Genomic DNA, 12,601 nt, shown 5'->3' with positions numbered 1-12,601 from the left:
AACGAGAAATCACATCAATGGGTCACACGGGTAAAGTCTCTAATAAACTATTTGAATTCATTTTACCTACCTAGGTACCTAGATACCTACCTAATGAAAGGAATTCCCGGAGTAAGTCTCTGCGCTCTGGCAATCGGACCAAATACTACGGTGAGGCGATCCATGAAGGCGAATCTTGGCGGCTGTGCTACGACATGACTGACATGCAATGACGGCAAGAGGTTGGAGAGTTAAACATCTATTACACTACTGTACTACTACACCGTTCCTGGGTTTGTATATATTCTTTGCCTCCCTCCCCGGATTTCCCTGAGGAGGTTTTTGTGTTTTGGTAAACTTCACTTCATCTCATATTATATTATTCACTGAATTAGCAAGGACGATCTACCTAAACTGCCGGTGGTGAGACAAAGCGCAGACAGATTTTGAAACTTTTTGGAAAGTTGTATTTGGATTCCTACTTATCTAACTTATCGTTCTTCACGATTTTATATTTGAATTGGTGTTTGACAGGCACATTCATATTCATAGTTACTTTTACATTACATTATATTCCTTCTGCGAAACTATAAGGTTATCTCTTCGCGCATTCGCATTACCATACGATAGATATAACACATCCAAACCCTCCTTCTATCAGACCTCCGCAAATAAAAAACACTATCCTCATCATGAGGTCGCATATCTGGACAGTAGCATTGCTACTTCTCTCCTCGACCCCTTCATTTTCGCACCCACAATATATACCCTCAAACGAACTTTTCGTGCGCGACGCAAATGCGAATGAGCATGCGTATACGGAAACAGAAGATTTCACCTGGTATTCGAGAGAAAAAGAAGATGGCGATTTGTTTAAACGGAAAGGAGGTGGAGGTGGAGGCGGAAGAGGTGGTGGCAGTGGTAGTTCGAGTAGTGGGAAGGGAGGTGGCGGAGGAAGTTCTTCGAGGTACGTTTATGGAGATTTTTTCATTTTTGGAGATGGGACGAGATAAAGAGGAGAAAGATGGAGTGCAGGAATTTTCTGGGGGATTTGGTGGCGTTTCACATGTTAAGAGGACAGAATCTCTCATGGCAGCGAATGCATCAATCTCAAAAGAATCAAGCTCTAACTCTCGACAAAGCAGTTCCTCATCTTCCGGCAGAGGAGGATCAGGAGGAGGAGTAACTTCCTCTTCTTCTTCCGCAGGTGGCGTCACAAAAGGCGGATCCGGACCACGACCTGCTTATGGCGGTGGAAGATATGTATGTGCCCATCCCCAAAACATTGTACACATCAAAGACTAACCAAACAAACACATTAGTATGGCGGTGGAGCAGCAACGCCGTATTCAGCCGGACGTCCGTCACCATTAGGAATAGCTCCTCTCTTCCTCGGCCTGGGCGTTCTATCCATCTTTCCCGGTCTCTGGCTCTTTGGCGCCTACAGCTATCCATTCCACAATCCATATACATTCCGCAACCAATCTGCCATTCGCAATTCCACAAATACTGCATCCACATCACTAGACACTCGTCAAAATTCCGACACAACAGGAGTTACCGAAACACGACCTGTCACTTGCCTCTGCGCTGCATATTCAGAATGTGGATGTGATGATAATGGAGATGCTTCGTTCCTGGATGAATTGATCGGAAATGGAAGTTATGCAGCGTTGAACAAAACATTAGTTAATGTCGCGGATGTTAATGGAACGACAACGATTCTTATTAATGGGACATTACCCAATGGGACGACTGCGAGTGGTGGATCGGATTCTGCTGCTGGAAGAACAGTTGCTGAGGGTATGGGTTGGTGGGTTATGATCGCCATGGTTTTTGCTACGTGTTTTGCTATTTAATTTTTTTCGAAAAGGCAGATCGAGGGATGAGTCAATATCCTTGGATTATTTTCCACGCGATGCTCATGCGTATTCGGGTATGGAGAAGACTCGATTTTTCATTGCATATTTTCAGCATGAGTAAGGGGGTTATCACTATCACTCCCATTCTTATTATTCGTTTCATTTCTTTTATTTTTCTTTTCTTTCTTCTGCTCCGGCGTTTCAAAAGCCACGGAAATTGGAATCAAAATTGGAATGATGTTATGATCCTTGACGATGTATTACTAGTATGAGAAAATGGGGATTGGATCATGCATGATGGATGGATGGATGGATATACCCTCAAATAGAATAGGTAGAATACCTGAGGCTGGAGCAGCAATGCTGGGGGAATAATCAATCGTTGAGTTGACTTGGGTTGGTTTGTGGTTAATTAGTTAGTTGAATGAATGACTAGTTTTATTTTTGATATTTATATCAATCTTGACTTATGGATGGATGGTTGAGTGATTGAACGATTGATGCGTAATCACTTTGATGGTTGACTTTCTTTGGATGCTTAAACTTGAGTTGGATATTCTGACGCGGAACGAATGTCGAGCATGGGGATCTCATAATCCACTTGGAAGAACGGTATTTAACCTATCTATGGTTCTATCATTTCTATTCTATCCTATTCTATTTCATTATATCTATTTATTCCATCTAAGCCGATTCAAAATTCCTTGCTTTACGTCGTCGTAATAATTCTCCTAATGGTATATCATCCTCATCCATAATATCTACTTCTTCATCTACCCCGTAATCCCTCAATCTATCACCCTCGGAATTTGTCCATCCTTCTTTTCCATCAAGTCCCTCTTCGTACTCACTCACGTATTTCTCATCCTCATCCTCATCCTCATCCTCATCGTCGTCTTCTTCATAGAATCCATCTCCACCGTTACTCGCGGTATTTAGATGATCTTTCTTCCATCGTTTCAAATCGGCTTCTTGTCTCTTTCTAAAAGCATCTCTTTCTTCTTCTACACTCCCGTATACTTTCTCCTCCAGCGGATATGTTTCCACTCCATGACATCCTGCTCTCCTTCCCAACTTATCCGGATCTGGAGGTGGCCACATGCCTTCTTTATCATTGAAACCATTTTCTTCCCATTTTCCCGCACTCTGTACACTTGGTCCTCCCGCAAAGGGATTAAACCACATCAAGATATTCGCCGTTCCCATCGCTTGTACAATGTTCTCCCAAATCCCTATATCGAATGGAAATTCTACCTTCTCGACTCGCACTTTCCGTCCCCCGTTCGCATATACATAACCCCGCATATTGCGCGTCTTTGAGCGTTCGATAATCGCATCGTGGCGTTCGATCTCCCAGGCTTCGATCATGTATGTGTTTGTAGCGAGGGAGTAGATGGTGCGCATAAGGAGGAGGGACATGGCGAAGAGGGAGAGTCCGTTGGAACAGAAGATTATGAAGAGCATAGTGAGGGATGTAGTAGAGGGTCCCAGGTAGGATGGGAGAGTGCTTTCGGAGATGACGTAGGAGAGACGCGTGAAGAGGAAGGTGCTGAGGACTATGATGGAGACGACGGAATAGAAGAGGAAGCGGACAAAGTGAGGGAATGTAGTGTGAGAGACGCAATTGTTAGTCCATGGGCAATGATGATCCATTTTCGGGATGCAACTTTGAGGAGTTAGTATAATTCCGCATTAAGAAAGTTTTACAGGCGAGAAACAAACCGTTTACATCTTTTACAATGATGAGCCCTAGGCGGCTTCACTGCATCACACTTCTTACACCACCTCACATTCTTTTCCTCAATCTCTTCACCTTGGCCCTCCCGAACGACCTTCCCAAGATTCTCCTTCTCAACCCCATCAATCATCACCCGATCAACCCAACCCTTCTCCCCGGGATCAACATGACAAGTCCGAAAATAACACCACATCATCGCCCCCGCACACATATTAAAAACCACCATCTCCTTCCTACCCAAGGGGCCAGGCTCCAAGTAATGAAACAATATCTGAGATCCATATGTCAAAAATGACATGTGGAAATAACAGAATGGTTGTGCGAGATCGGAAATTGATTTGATTCGACATCGTGATAGAGGAAGACGCGGTTGCGTCATGTTGCGGTTGGTCTTTACATTAATACTTAGATGGTTGATTGATAGCCTACTAGGTAGGTGTTGAGAGGATAGGGGAGGGAGATGGGTGATTAATCAACCTTGCTCGGCTCGGGTATGTATTAGATCAGATCAGATCCGAATCATCCGAATGGGCTTCCCGGGAAATACGACCGGACTTAATAGCTGGCTAAGCTTACTTGCAGATAATCACGTGCAGCAAGGATGTTTTCACGAACGAGCGAAACGGAGCAATGTTCCTCCGTTCGTCTCATCGGATTCTCCATCTCGCGTACAACTGAAGGGTTAGAAGGGGAAGTCTGGTGGAGATATAGATTTAATCATCAGAGAGTGGAAGAAATGGTATACAGCGTAGGTTTACGTCTGGAAGAGTCTTTGACAAGGTGCGAGTGCATCGGTCGTTGATGGAGATGGCTCTTGCGGCTCTTCCGGCCACCAAATCCGTCGTTTTCTGTTGAATATTCAGCCACTTTCCATACGATAGATTTCTTTTGTTTTCAAAAGTCTATCGATGTTTTGATGGATGTGGGATTTTATTGTTATCTTTTGTTTATATAAGCTTTAATTTCTTATTTTTTCGGGGCTGAAAACAATAATGAACCCGTTGTACTCGTTATACTTATTGTTTTATATATTTATTTGCCGGGTTGTGGCTGCTGAAAAAGGCTTTAAGATCGTTGGGTTGGAGGATCAAACTCCATGGAACCCTGGAGTGGGTCTGGTGTGGTGAGATTTGGTTGGTAGGCTCGTAGTTTTTGGTTCTGCCTCCTGCGATGATGAATCTTCATACGAATATTTTGATGATGGCTAGGGATCTAGCTGGAATATATCTTCTTTTTCATGAATGGCTTGGCTGGAGCTTCTATTATGGTATATAAGAATAGGATGCCCAAGTTTGTATGCTTTTATTTACTTCCAATCTCTATGGATAAAGTCAATTCTATCTTCTGATCAAGCGGCAATTCTTTCCTATCTATCAAACCTTTCATATCTCATATCAGACTCTATATCACACATTCTATAACTTCTTACCATGGTCGAATCAATGGAAACTTCCACAACCACACATCAAAATCCTTCAAATATAGATAATTCGAAAATTCCCATCAGTATTCACGAAAAACCATCCACAGATACCGAAACACCAGAGCCCAAAATCGAATTCAAACCCACAACCGCTTTCATCCTCGCTTTTTCCTCCATATGTCTCATTACACTTGCCGCTGCCCTCGACGCTACATCCCTTAGTATCGCTCTTCCTATCATAACTTCCAAGCTTGGAGGAACAGCCATCGAAGCCTTTTGGTCTGGAACGAGTTTCCTTCTCACAAGTGCAGTTTCTCAACCTGTTATTGCGGGTTTAAGTCATGTTTTCGGGAGAAAAGAATTACTTCTCGGCTCGGCACTGTTTTTCGGTATTGGATCGATTTTGGCGGCTGTTGCGGATAGTTTTACCTTGATGTTTGTAGATATTTGGTATCTTGGGTGTGTACTTGCTGATGCGGTGATAGGCTTGTAGGTAGGAGTGTTCAGGGAATTGGAGGGGGAGGAATTCTATCTTTGGGCGAGATTCTGGTTACGGATTTGGTGCCGCTTACTGTGAGGGGTGCTTATTTTGGTTATATGGGTATGTTTTCGTCTTATAGGCAATGAAGTACATCAACTAATTATATACATAGGTAGTATTTGGGCTTTTGGGAGTGTGGGAGGTCCATTGATGGGTGGTGGTAAGTTTCTACTCATACTTTCGAGAGTGCAGTTAGTCTAATGAACTACAGCTTTTGCGGAAGATGTCTCTTGGAGATGGATTTTCTGGATTAATCTCCCTATCATCGTATCAGGCGCAATAGCTATCATTCTTTTCCTCAAAATTAGACGTACGCCCGGAAACCTATTAGCAAAAGTTAAGAGGTTTGATTGGTTTGGCTCTGTCATCTTTATCTCTTCGACAATTTCTTTTTTAATTCCTATTACATGGGGTATGAATTTCCCTGAGTTCCGTATCGCATATTGCTAACCCAAAAGTAGGTGGTGTTATGTACGCATGGGATTCATGGCGAGTGCTTTTTCCTCTCTTCACAGGAGTCGCAGGACTCGTCGGATTCTCATTCTACGAAAAACGTCTCTCGGATCGAGCATTTGATTCTGAAGGTGATCTCTTATCATCTGATAATGTAGAACCTATTATTCGCTTCAGCATTTTCAGTACATGGTCGACGATATTTATATATTTCGAAACTATGGTTCATGGAATGGTTCTTTGGTCTTTATTGTACTATCTTCCTTTATACTATGAAGCTGTTCAGGGGTACACACCGATCATTTCGGGTGTAGCAGTTTTACCCGAGACTAGTTTCGTTGCTGTAAGTTCCTCATATCATTATTATACTTCACATGATCAGGACTCAACTAACATCCACTAGCCAATGTCAGTAATAGTCGGCGTGCTAGTAGCCAAAACTGGTCGATATCGCTGGGCCCTCTGGACAGGCTGGACCCTCGCAACCTTCGGAGCAGGTCTTCTCTATCTCCTCAAACCCTCTACTTCAATCGTCCAATGGATATTCCTCAACGTTCCCATCTCAATCGGTACAGGTATGTTATTCCCCGCCATGGCACTAGGAAACCAAGCGGCTTCCCGGCCTCAAGATGCCGCTCACGCAGCTGCTTTCTATGCTTTTGATCGTGTATTTGGTCAAGCTATTGGTGTTGCTATCGGGGGCGTAGTGTTCCAAAATCGGATTAGGGAAAATCTTCTCTCTTATCCGTTATTGAAGGATATGGCTACGGAATATAGTAAAGATGCTACGGCGTTGGTGAAATTGATCAAAGATATGGAGGAGGGATTGGAAAAAAGTCAGTTGAAGGAGGCGTATGCTGATTCGTTGAAAATGGTTTGGTTGGTTATGTGTGCGTTGTGTGGAGCGGCTTTGGTGTCGAGTCTTTTTGTGAAGGGGTACTCGTTGGAGGTGGAACATAAGTCGTTGCAGGGGTTGCAGGAGGAGGGAAAGAGGGGTGGTGTGGAGTCCGCGGAGAAGAATTGAGGGCTGGGCAGTGGGTGGTGTCTTATGATTTGATGACGGCATGTGGTATGAATGGGGTTTTCTTTTTTTCCGCTTCTGTATGACATCAGTGGAGTTGTGGAACTCATGGTTACTGACTTTGTTGGAAGTATGGAAGGTTAGATGCACCCGGTGTAGGAGTGTCTACCTCATTACCGGTAATAAATAATACTATTAATATTAATCTCAATCACCCTAAAATGTTAAGATACTCATGTTCATCAATTTGCAAGATTCCTTTGCAGACTATTGGGATTAGTTAACAAATACTCTATAGAGTTACCAAACATATCTCTACAACGCAAATTTGAGAGTCATTCGGGAGTAAAGTCATATCAAGCTTGAATGTGAGAATTCTCGGTAGCTTCGGGTAGATGCAGTTTGGTTTACACAGTGCATTTTCCAACTCCTTTTCTACTGAAAAAGAATTATATTTAGTAGTCTGTAGATATCCATCTTCCAGCTGTTGGCAATCCTCTCGAGAGCGGGAAAATGGCTGCGGGTAAAGGTAAAAATTGTTAGTAGTGGCGGGATGTGCTTCAAAATGGTTATCGGAGTATTCGTTACTTTTCTAGCAGGACTGGTATGTTCACTTCTTTGACACTTTGCACTCCACCTGTATATGCTACTTGTTCTTCGGGATTGATTTTATGTGATTCTACACGGATTAAACGCCCGTATCGATTAATAAAAATAAGGAGGTTAATAGATGGCAGGACTGCATCTTCTCAACCGCGCTAGAGAGTGTAAGATGGCTGAAGTGGTAAGTAGGCATCTAGAATGAATGGTTAGTATTTTTTGTAATTTTTGTGTAGATGCCATTACTTGTCATCTCGCTGAAAGGGCACTTGAAGTTGTTTTGTCATTTCTAACTACCTAATGGATGTTAGTCTTGCGTCGATGTTGCATCAAGCATGCATATAGAAAATGACATCGATATCATTTAGATCAAAGAATATCAATTAACCCTCAAGAACTTCCAAGCCATCGCTTTCCGTCCGAATACTCTTCTTTAGAATTCAAACTCAATCCACACCATAATGATATCTAATAGAGAGATGTCATATTTTAGATATTTATTATTCTACTCTAAACAGAGAAGCTGAAAATATTACACAGCAAACAACAATCAACCAATCAACCGAGCACATTCGCCCCACACAAATAGGGGTTTCAGCTACCCCACCACGAAAACGTCATCATCTGCATGATTCCCCTCCTTGGAATCCAGCTCAGTTGTCCCGTCTTAAGAATATATCAAGTTTCTATTCCTGTTTGACCTTGAACATTTATTTTCTATTCTTGTATCTAAACAACTCAAACAACAACTTTATGAGAACTCATCTATACTGCAAACTTTCATAACCTAGTAAGTTGTTCCTAGAAAAAAAAACAATATCATGTTGTTACTTGGCTTGGTAAGAGCTTTTAGCTGTACCCCGCACAAGCCACCTCAACAAAATATATACATAGCCCGTTTCTCTGTTCTTGACTGACAGCATTCACTACAGCATAGCATAGCATCAATTCAACTCAAATCAACCCAAATTAAATAAAACAAAACAACAGCAATCATGTCAGGATACGGAAACGAGGGTTACGGTGGCCAGCAAGGTGGAGGATATGGTGGTGAGGGAAGACAAGGCGGTGGATATGGTGGTCAGCAAGGCGGAGGATATAGTGGAGAGGGAAGACATGGTGGTGGATATGATGGTCAACAAAGTGGTGGATATGGTGGTCAACAAAGTGGCGGATATGGTGGTCAACAGGGCGGCGGATATGGTGGTGAAGGTAATTTACAATATCAATCTACTCCTTCCTACAACAAGCTCAAGCTCACACATATCTATAGAGAGAAGAGAAGGTCACCACGGTGGTGCTAGTGGACCTGGCGCAGCATTTGGCGGTGGAAACTTCAACGAAGATCGTCGTCAAGGAGGTGGTGAAGCTCAAAGCTATTACTCAGGTGGCGGACAAGGAGGACAAGGAGGACAAGAGGAATTTCGCCACGGTGGTCGCGATGAGAGATATGGAGGAAGTGGACATAACTCATACGGTGGTGGTGGAGGATATGGTGCAGATGATGAGGATTTGAATGGTGCAGCTCATCATGCTGCACAACACTCTGGTGACTCTGGCGATTCGAGCATCTTTTCTAGCGTCTTGGGTTATTTGGGCAAGAACAAGAGCAACATCAGTTCCCAGGATGTTGACGAGCAAGGTACGACAATTATTATAATCTGATATCACCCAGAGAACACGCTAACATCAAATCAGAAGCCGTAAACTCCCACAAACAATTCTATGGGGGTGGTGGTAGTTCTTCTGGTGGCTCCGCATCTTCATCCAGCATGGGTAGTGCCGCAGCAATGCAAGCACTCAAGATGTTTAGCGGTGGCTCATCCGGAAATTCCTCGTCTGGAAACTCTCAAAATGCATTTGTTGGGATGGCAATGGCACAAGCCAGTAAATTATTCGATCAGCAAAGCAGCCAAGGAAATGTTTCCTCCGGTTCTTCCAAGGAAAGTGTTGTTCAACAAGCAGGTGAAATGGCTCTCAAGATGTACATGAAGAGTCAGGGAGGTGGAAGCTCGAGTGGAAGCTCGGGCGGTATGAGTGGATTGATGGGATTGGCTAGTAAATTCATGTAAAGGATTCCTGGCTGTGTATCGATGCATGGATGAATGGATGGATGGGGAAAATATCCGGTGCTAGGTGGGAGGATGATTTATGATCTTACAGTTTTTATGAAGCAACGAAATACCTAGTAGCTAAAGCGAATTGACAACGTTGATTTTTTACTTATGGCTTGTGGCTGTTATGGAGAGAATCTTTGAATGTTTCTGGGTTCATGTGTAAATCATTATCAAGGGAATAAAGTCACTCTGATATTCGGCAACAATCACCATCACCATAATTCCTCGAATACAAATACACAACAACTTTCCGTTCTCTCACATGAAAGGATTTTGATACTCCTGACCAAAGTTCAGTGACTTGGATCAAAACAGCCAGCTGAGTATCTGACTATTCAAGTTAGATAGGAATCACTAAACGGTCATAAGGTTAAAAGTCTCAAGCTCTCAAACTCAGCCTTCATCTACAAGTTTAGCGACGACCAATCAAATGATTCCGCCTTGTTGATTTAATAGATACAAGATAAATAAGGTGACCTTGTAAAGATCTATAGAGCCCGATCAACAGTGTACATGGGACGAATGTACTAACTGTCTTGATCACGCTGGCGGTAAGAAGCGTTATCAGTTCTGGATGCATCACGGGGCGGAAACTGCTAGCAGGTTGTAAGATTATAACTCCTTGCTCTGAGTCCATCCATACCGCAAACGTAAATTGAGTAACTCCTATTGGAGATTGCGAGCCCGGGATCGGTTGCTTTTTGGACGATTATGAAGTGTGATTATACCTAATTAAGTGTTATCTCTATATCTGAATAAACTCATTTCAAAACCTCCTACAACAAGTGCGGAAATTGCAATCACACGGCAAATTGTTTTACGAAGACGACGAATCAGCTCTGTGGCAAAGTCCGATCACGTGAACACTAACTTGGCGCGGGCGTCTAATTCTTAGCGGTCTGGTTCCATGGAACAAGGAAACTAAGATAAGGGCTTCAGAGTCAAATATCTTCTGGAGATCGACGAAACTCCCCCTAGACACCTATTCTGAAAGGATGTTTTCCTCGTCCGTTCGAAGAGCTGCTCTGACAGCACCACCAGTACCGATAATACTTCCTATTCACAATGTCGCACCACGAGCTGCCACCTACCAAGCCCTTTCGATCCGTTGCCATCAGCGTCGATTATCCTCCTCTTCTTCGTCGAAACCCTCAAGCCCAGCAGATGGATCAAAGAGAGTAGCGGAAGGGCAAGCTGTTCCTGCATCTCCATCACAAGCCAGACCTGATAGTGAGAAGAAGGCTTCTAAAGCGGGGAGAAAAAAGGCAAAGGATGCTTCAACCAGTTCTGCAAAGAAAGACGATACCGTGCACAATTTACCTAGCGTGCCTAGTACCAGTCATATTGCGCCAAACCGTGAGTCGGCAGACTTCAGACATTCGCAGAAAAGGTTCTAACTTACATGTTGCAGAAATCGCCGCGTCCGCGTTCTTCTCCCTTCATAGGCCCATATCGCTCACCATGAACTTCCCTAAAGCCGTAACAGACGAAGCATTCGCCGCTATCTTCGCACCAAGAACACGATCAAAGAAACCGCAAGAAGTCATAGCTACACTATCGAATACACTTCAATCTCTCGACACTGCCACAGGGTCACTCAAACAACTTAATATTCAAGATCAATGGAACGAAGAAACGGATGAGCTCCGCGCCGGGATCACCGCTGATTCCTACAGAGTCCAACACCTCGACAATGCCAGCGAAGTACCCCGCTCAATGTTCGCCCGCAAATACACACCATTCTCCCCTCCACCTGCACCTGTCCCTATGAGCACAGAGGAATCGCTTGCTGCCGGCGCAGAAGCCGCTGCCGAACACGAGGAAGCGCATCTCCCCCAACAACGCACATACCATACCCTCCTTACGATCAACGAATCCACTGACGCAAACGGCGAGGTTACATACACAGCGGAAAGCGGCCCAATAGTATCAGAAGACCCACCTAGAAGTTATCTCGAGCGCTCGAGAATCCGTCGCAGAGAGCGAGCAACTATGTGGGCTATTAGTGTGAAGAGACAGCGGAAATTAAAGATGAAGAAACACAAGTACAAGAAGCTCATGCGCCGGACGAGGAATTTGAGACGAAGATTAGATCGTAATTAGTTTTTTCTGTATTTGGAAATGGAGATCATGATCACAATGGAATCATTTCTTATAGTCTCTTTAGGGCTCACGGTTCCTTCTGATATTTTTGGGGCATTTTGAGGAATACATGCGTGCATATCAGGGTTATGGGTTTTCCTTAATCTCTTTAGGGGTGGGAAAGGTGGGTTTGAACTTTGAACAATGGTACAAGACCAGATGAAATGAAATGAGATGAGATAATATGAGATGAAATTAGTGAGTACCTCGGTAGCTAGTGATCCATCAATATCTTGCAAATAGCATCTTATATATCTTATGGCCTCTCTATAAGCGGTTCTTTGATAGAAAGAAACATGGCTGTCATTTCCTACTCCCTCCGTCTACCACTCACTCACTATACTCTGTCCATTCAACCACAACCACTTGAAATCTCCTTCCACCCCACCCCCATGGAAAGGAAAAAACCCCCATGGAAAGGGATAAATGTACTTCTACTTCTACTTCTACCTCCACTTCTGTACCAACATTTCAAAACCAAAATCACATTAAATCAAAATAAGATATAATCAAAAAATAAACTCTTTGTATACAAATAAAGTATTTCCCTTTCCCTTTCCCTCTCCCTATTTATCTATCTATCTATCTATTTGAGACCCATCCAAATCCACTGCACTATTGCACTATTGCATCCCATTTATCTGCAGCCAAACTCAAACTCAAACTCAAAACTCTAAAATTCGCATTCTCTGTCGCTCTCCGCTCCATGCAATGCAACGCATCAA

General features: G+C 43.4%; 6 protein-coding genes across 6 annotated transcripts; 5 read left to right on the top strand and 1 right to left on the bottom strand.

The window, feature by feature from the left end:
- Window positions 1–671: 671 nt before the first annotated feature.
- Window positions 672–1,838, top strand: SS1G_05668 (hypothetical protein; the record flags this gene model as incomplete). The annotated part of the gene is made up of 3 exons (XM_001592697.1): window positions 672–946; window positions 1,125–1,242; window positions 1,302–1,838. 3 exons carry the CDS (start codon window positions 672–674, stop codon window positions 1,836–1,838), a joined length of 930 nt encoding a protein of 309 aa, XP_001592747.1.
- A 687-nt stretch (window positions 1,839–2,525) lies between these two features.
- Window positions 2,526–3,877, bottom strand: SS1G_05667 (hypothetical protein; the record flags this gene model as incomplete). Its single annotated transcript, XM_001592696.1, has 2 exons — window positions 2,526–3,507; window positions 3,564–3,877. 2 exons carry the CDS (start codon window positions 3,875–3,877, stop codon window positions 2,526–2,528), a joined length of 1,296 nt encoding a protein of 431 aa, XP_001592746.1.
- Window positions 3,878–5,009: 1,132 nt separating this feature from the next.
- On the top strand, window positions 5,010–7,020 carry SS1G_05666 (hypothetical protein; the record flags this gene model as incomplete). Its single annotated transcript, XM_001592695.1, has 6 exons — window positions 5,010–5,461; window positions 5,500–5,603; window positions 5,656–5,703; window positions 5,755–5,955; window positions 6,005–6,339; window positions 6,400–7,020. The coding sequence occupies 6 exons, from the start codon at window positions 5,010–5,012 to the stop codon at window positions 7,018–7,020; spliced, it is 1,761 nt and encodes a 586-aa protein (XP_001592745.1).
- Window positions 7,021–7,582: 562 nt separating this feature from the next.
- Window positions 7,583–7,985, top strand: SS1G_05665 (predicted protein; the record flags this gene model as incomplete). Its single annotated transcript, XM_001592694.1, has 3 exons — window positions 7,583–7,621; window positions 7,748–7,801; window positions 7,929–7,985. 3 exons carry the CDS (start codon window positions 7,583–7,585, stop codon window positions 7,983–7,985), a joined length of 150 nt encoding a protein of 49 aa, XP_001592744.1.
- A 627-nt stretch (window positions 7,986–8,612) lies between these two features.
- On the top strand, window positions 8,613–9,689 carry SS1G_05664 (hypothetical protein; the record flags this gene model as incomplete). The annotated part of the gene is made up of 3 exons (XM_001592693.1): window positions 8,613–8,829; window positions 8,891–9,259; window positions 9,316–9,689. 3 exons carry the CDS (start codon window positions 8,613–8,615, stop codon window positions 9,687–9,689), a joined length of 960 nt encoding a protein of 319 aa, XP_001592743.1.
- Window positions 9,690–10,729: 1,040 nt separating this feature from the next.
- On the top strand, window positions 10,730–11,837 carry SS1G_05663 (hypothetical protein; the record flags this gene model as incomplete). Its single annotated transcript, XM_001592692.1, has 2 exons — window positions 10,730–11,090; window positions 11,146–11,837. 2 exons carry the CDS (start codon window positions 10,730–10,732, stop codon window positions 11,835–11,837), a joined length of 1,053 nt encoding a protein of 350 aa, XP_001592742.1.
- Between the last annotated feature and the right edge of the window lie 764 nt (window positions 11,838–12,601).

This window comes from Sclerotinia sclerotiorum, genomic scaffold, assembly GCF_000146945.2.
Source record: "Sclerotinia sclerotiorum 1980 UF-70 scaffold_7 genomic scaffold, whole genome shotgun sequence".
NCBI lineage: Eukaryota > Fungi > Ascomycota > Leotiomycetes > Helotiales > Sclerotiniaceae > Sclerotinia > Sclerotinia sclerotiorum.
Note: the sequence above shows the minus strand (reverse complement) of the source record. Positions and strands in the feature narration are given on the sequence as shown.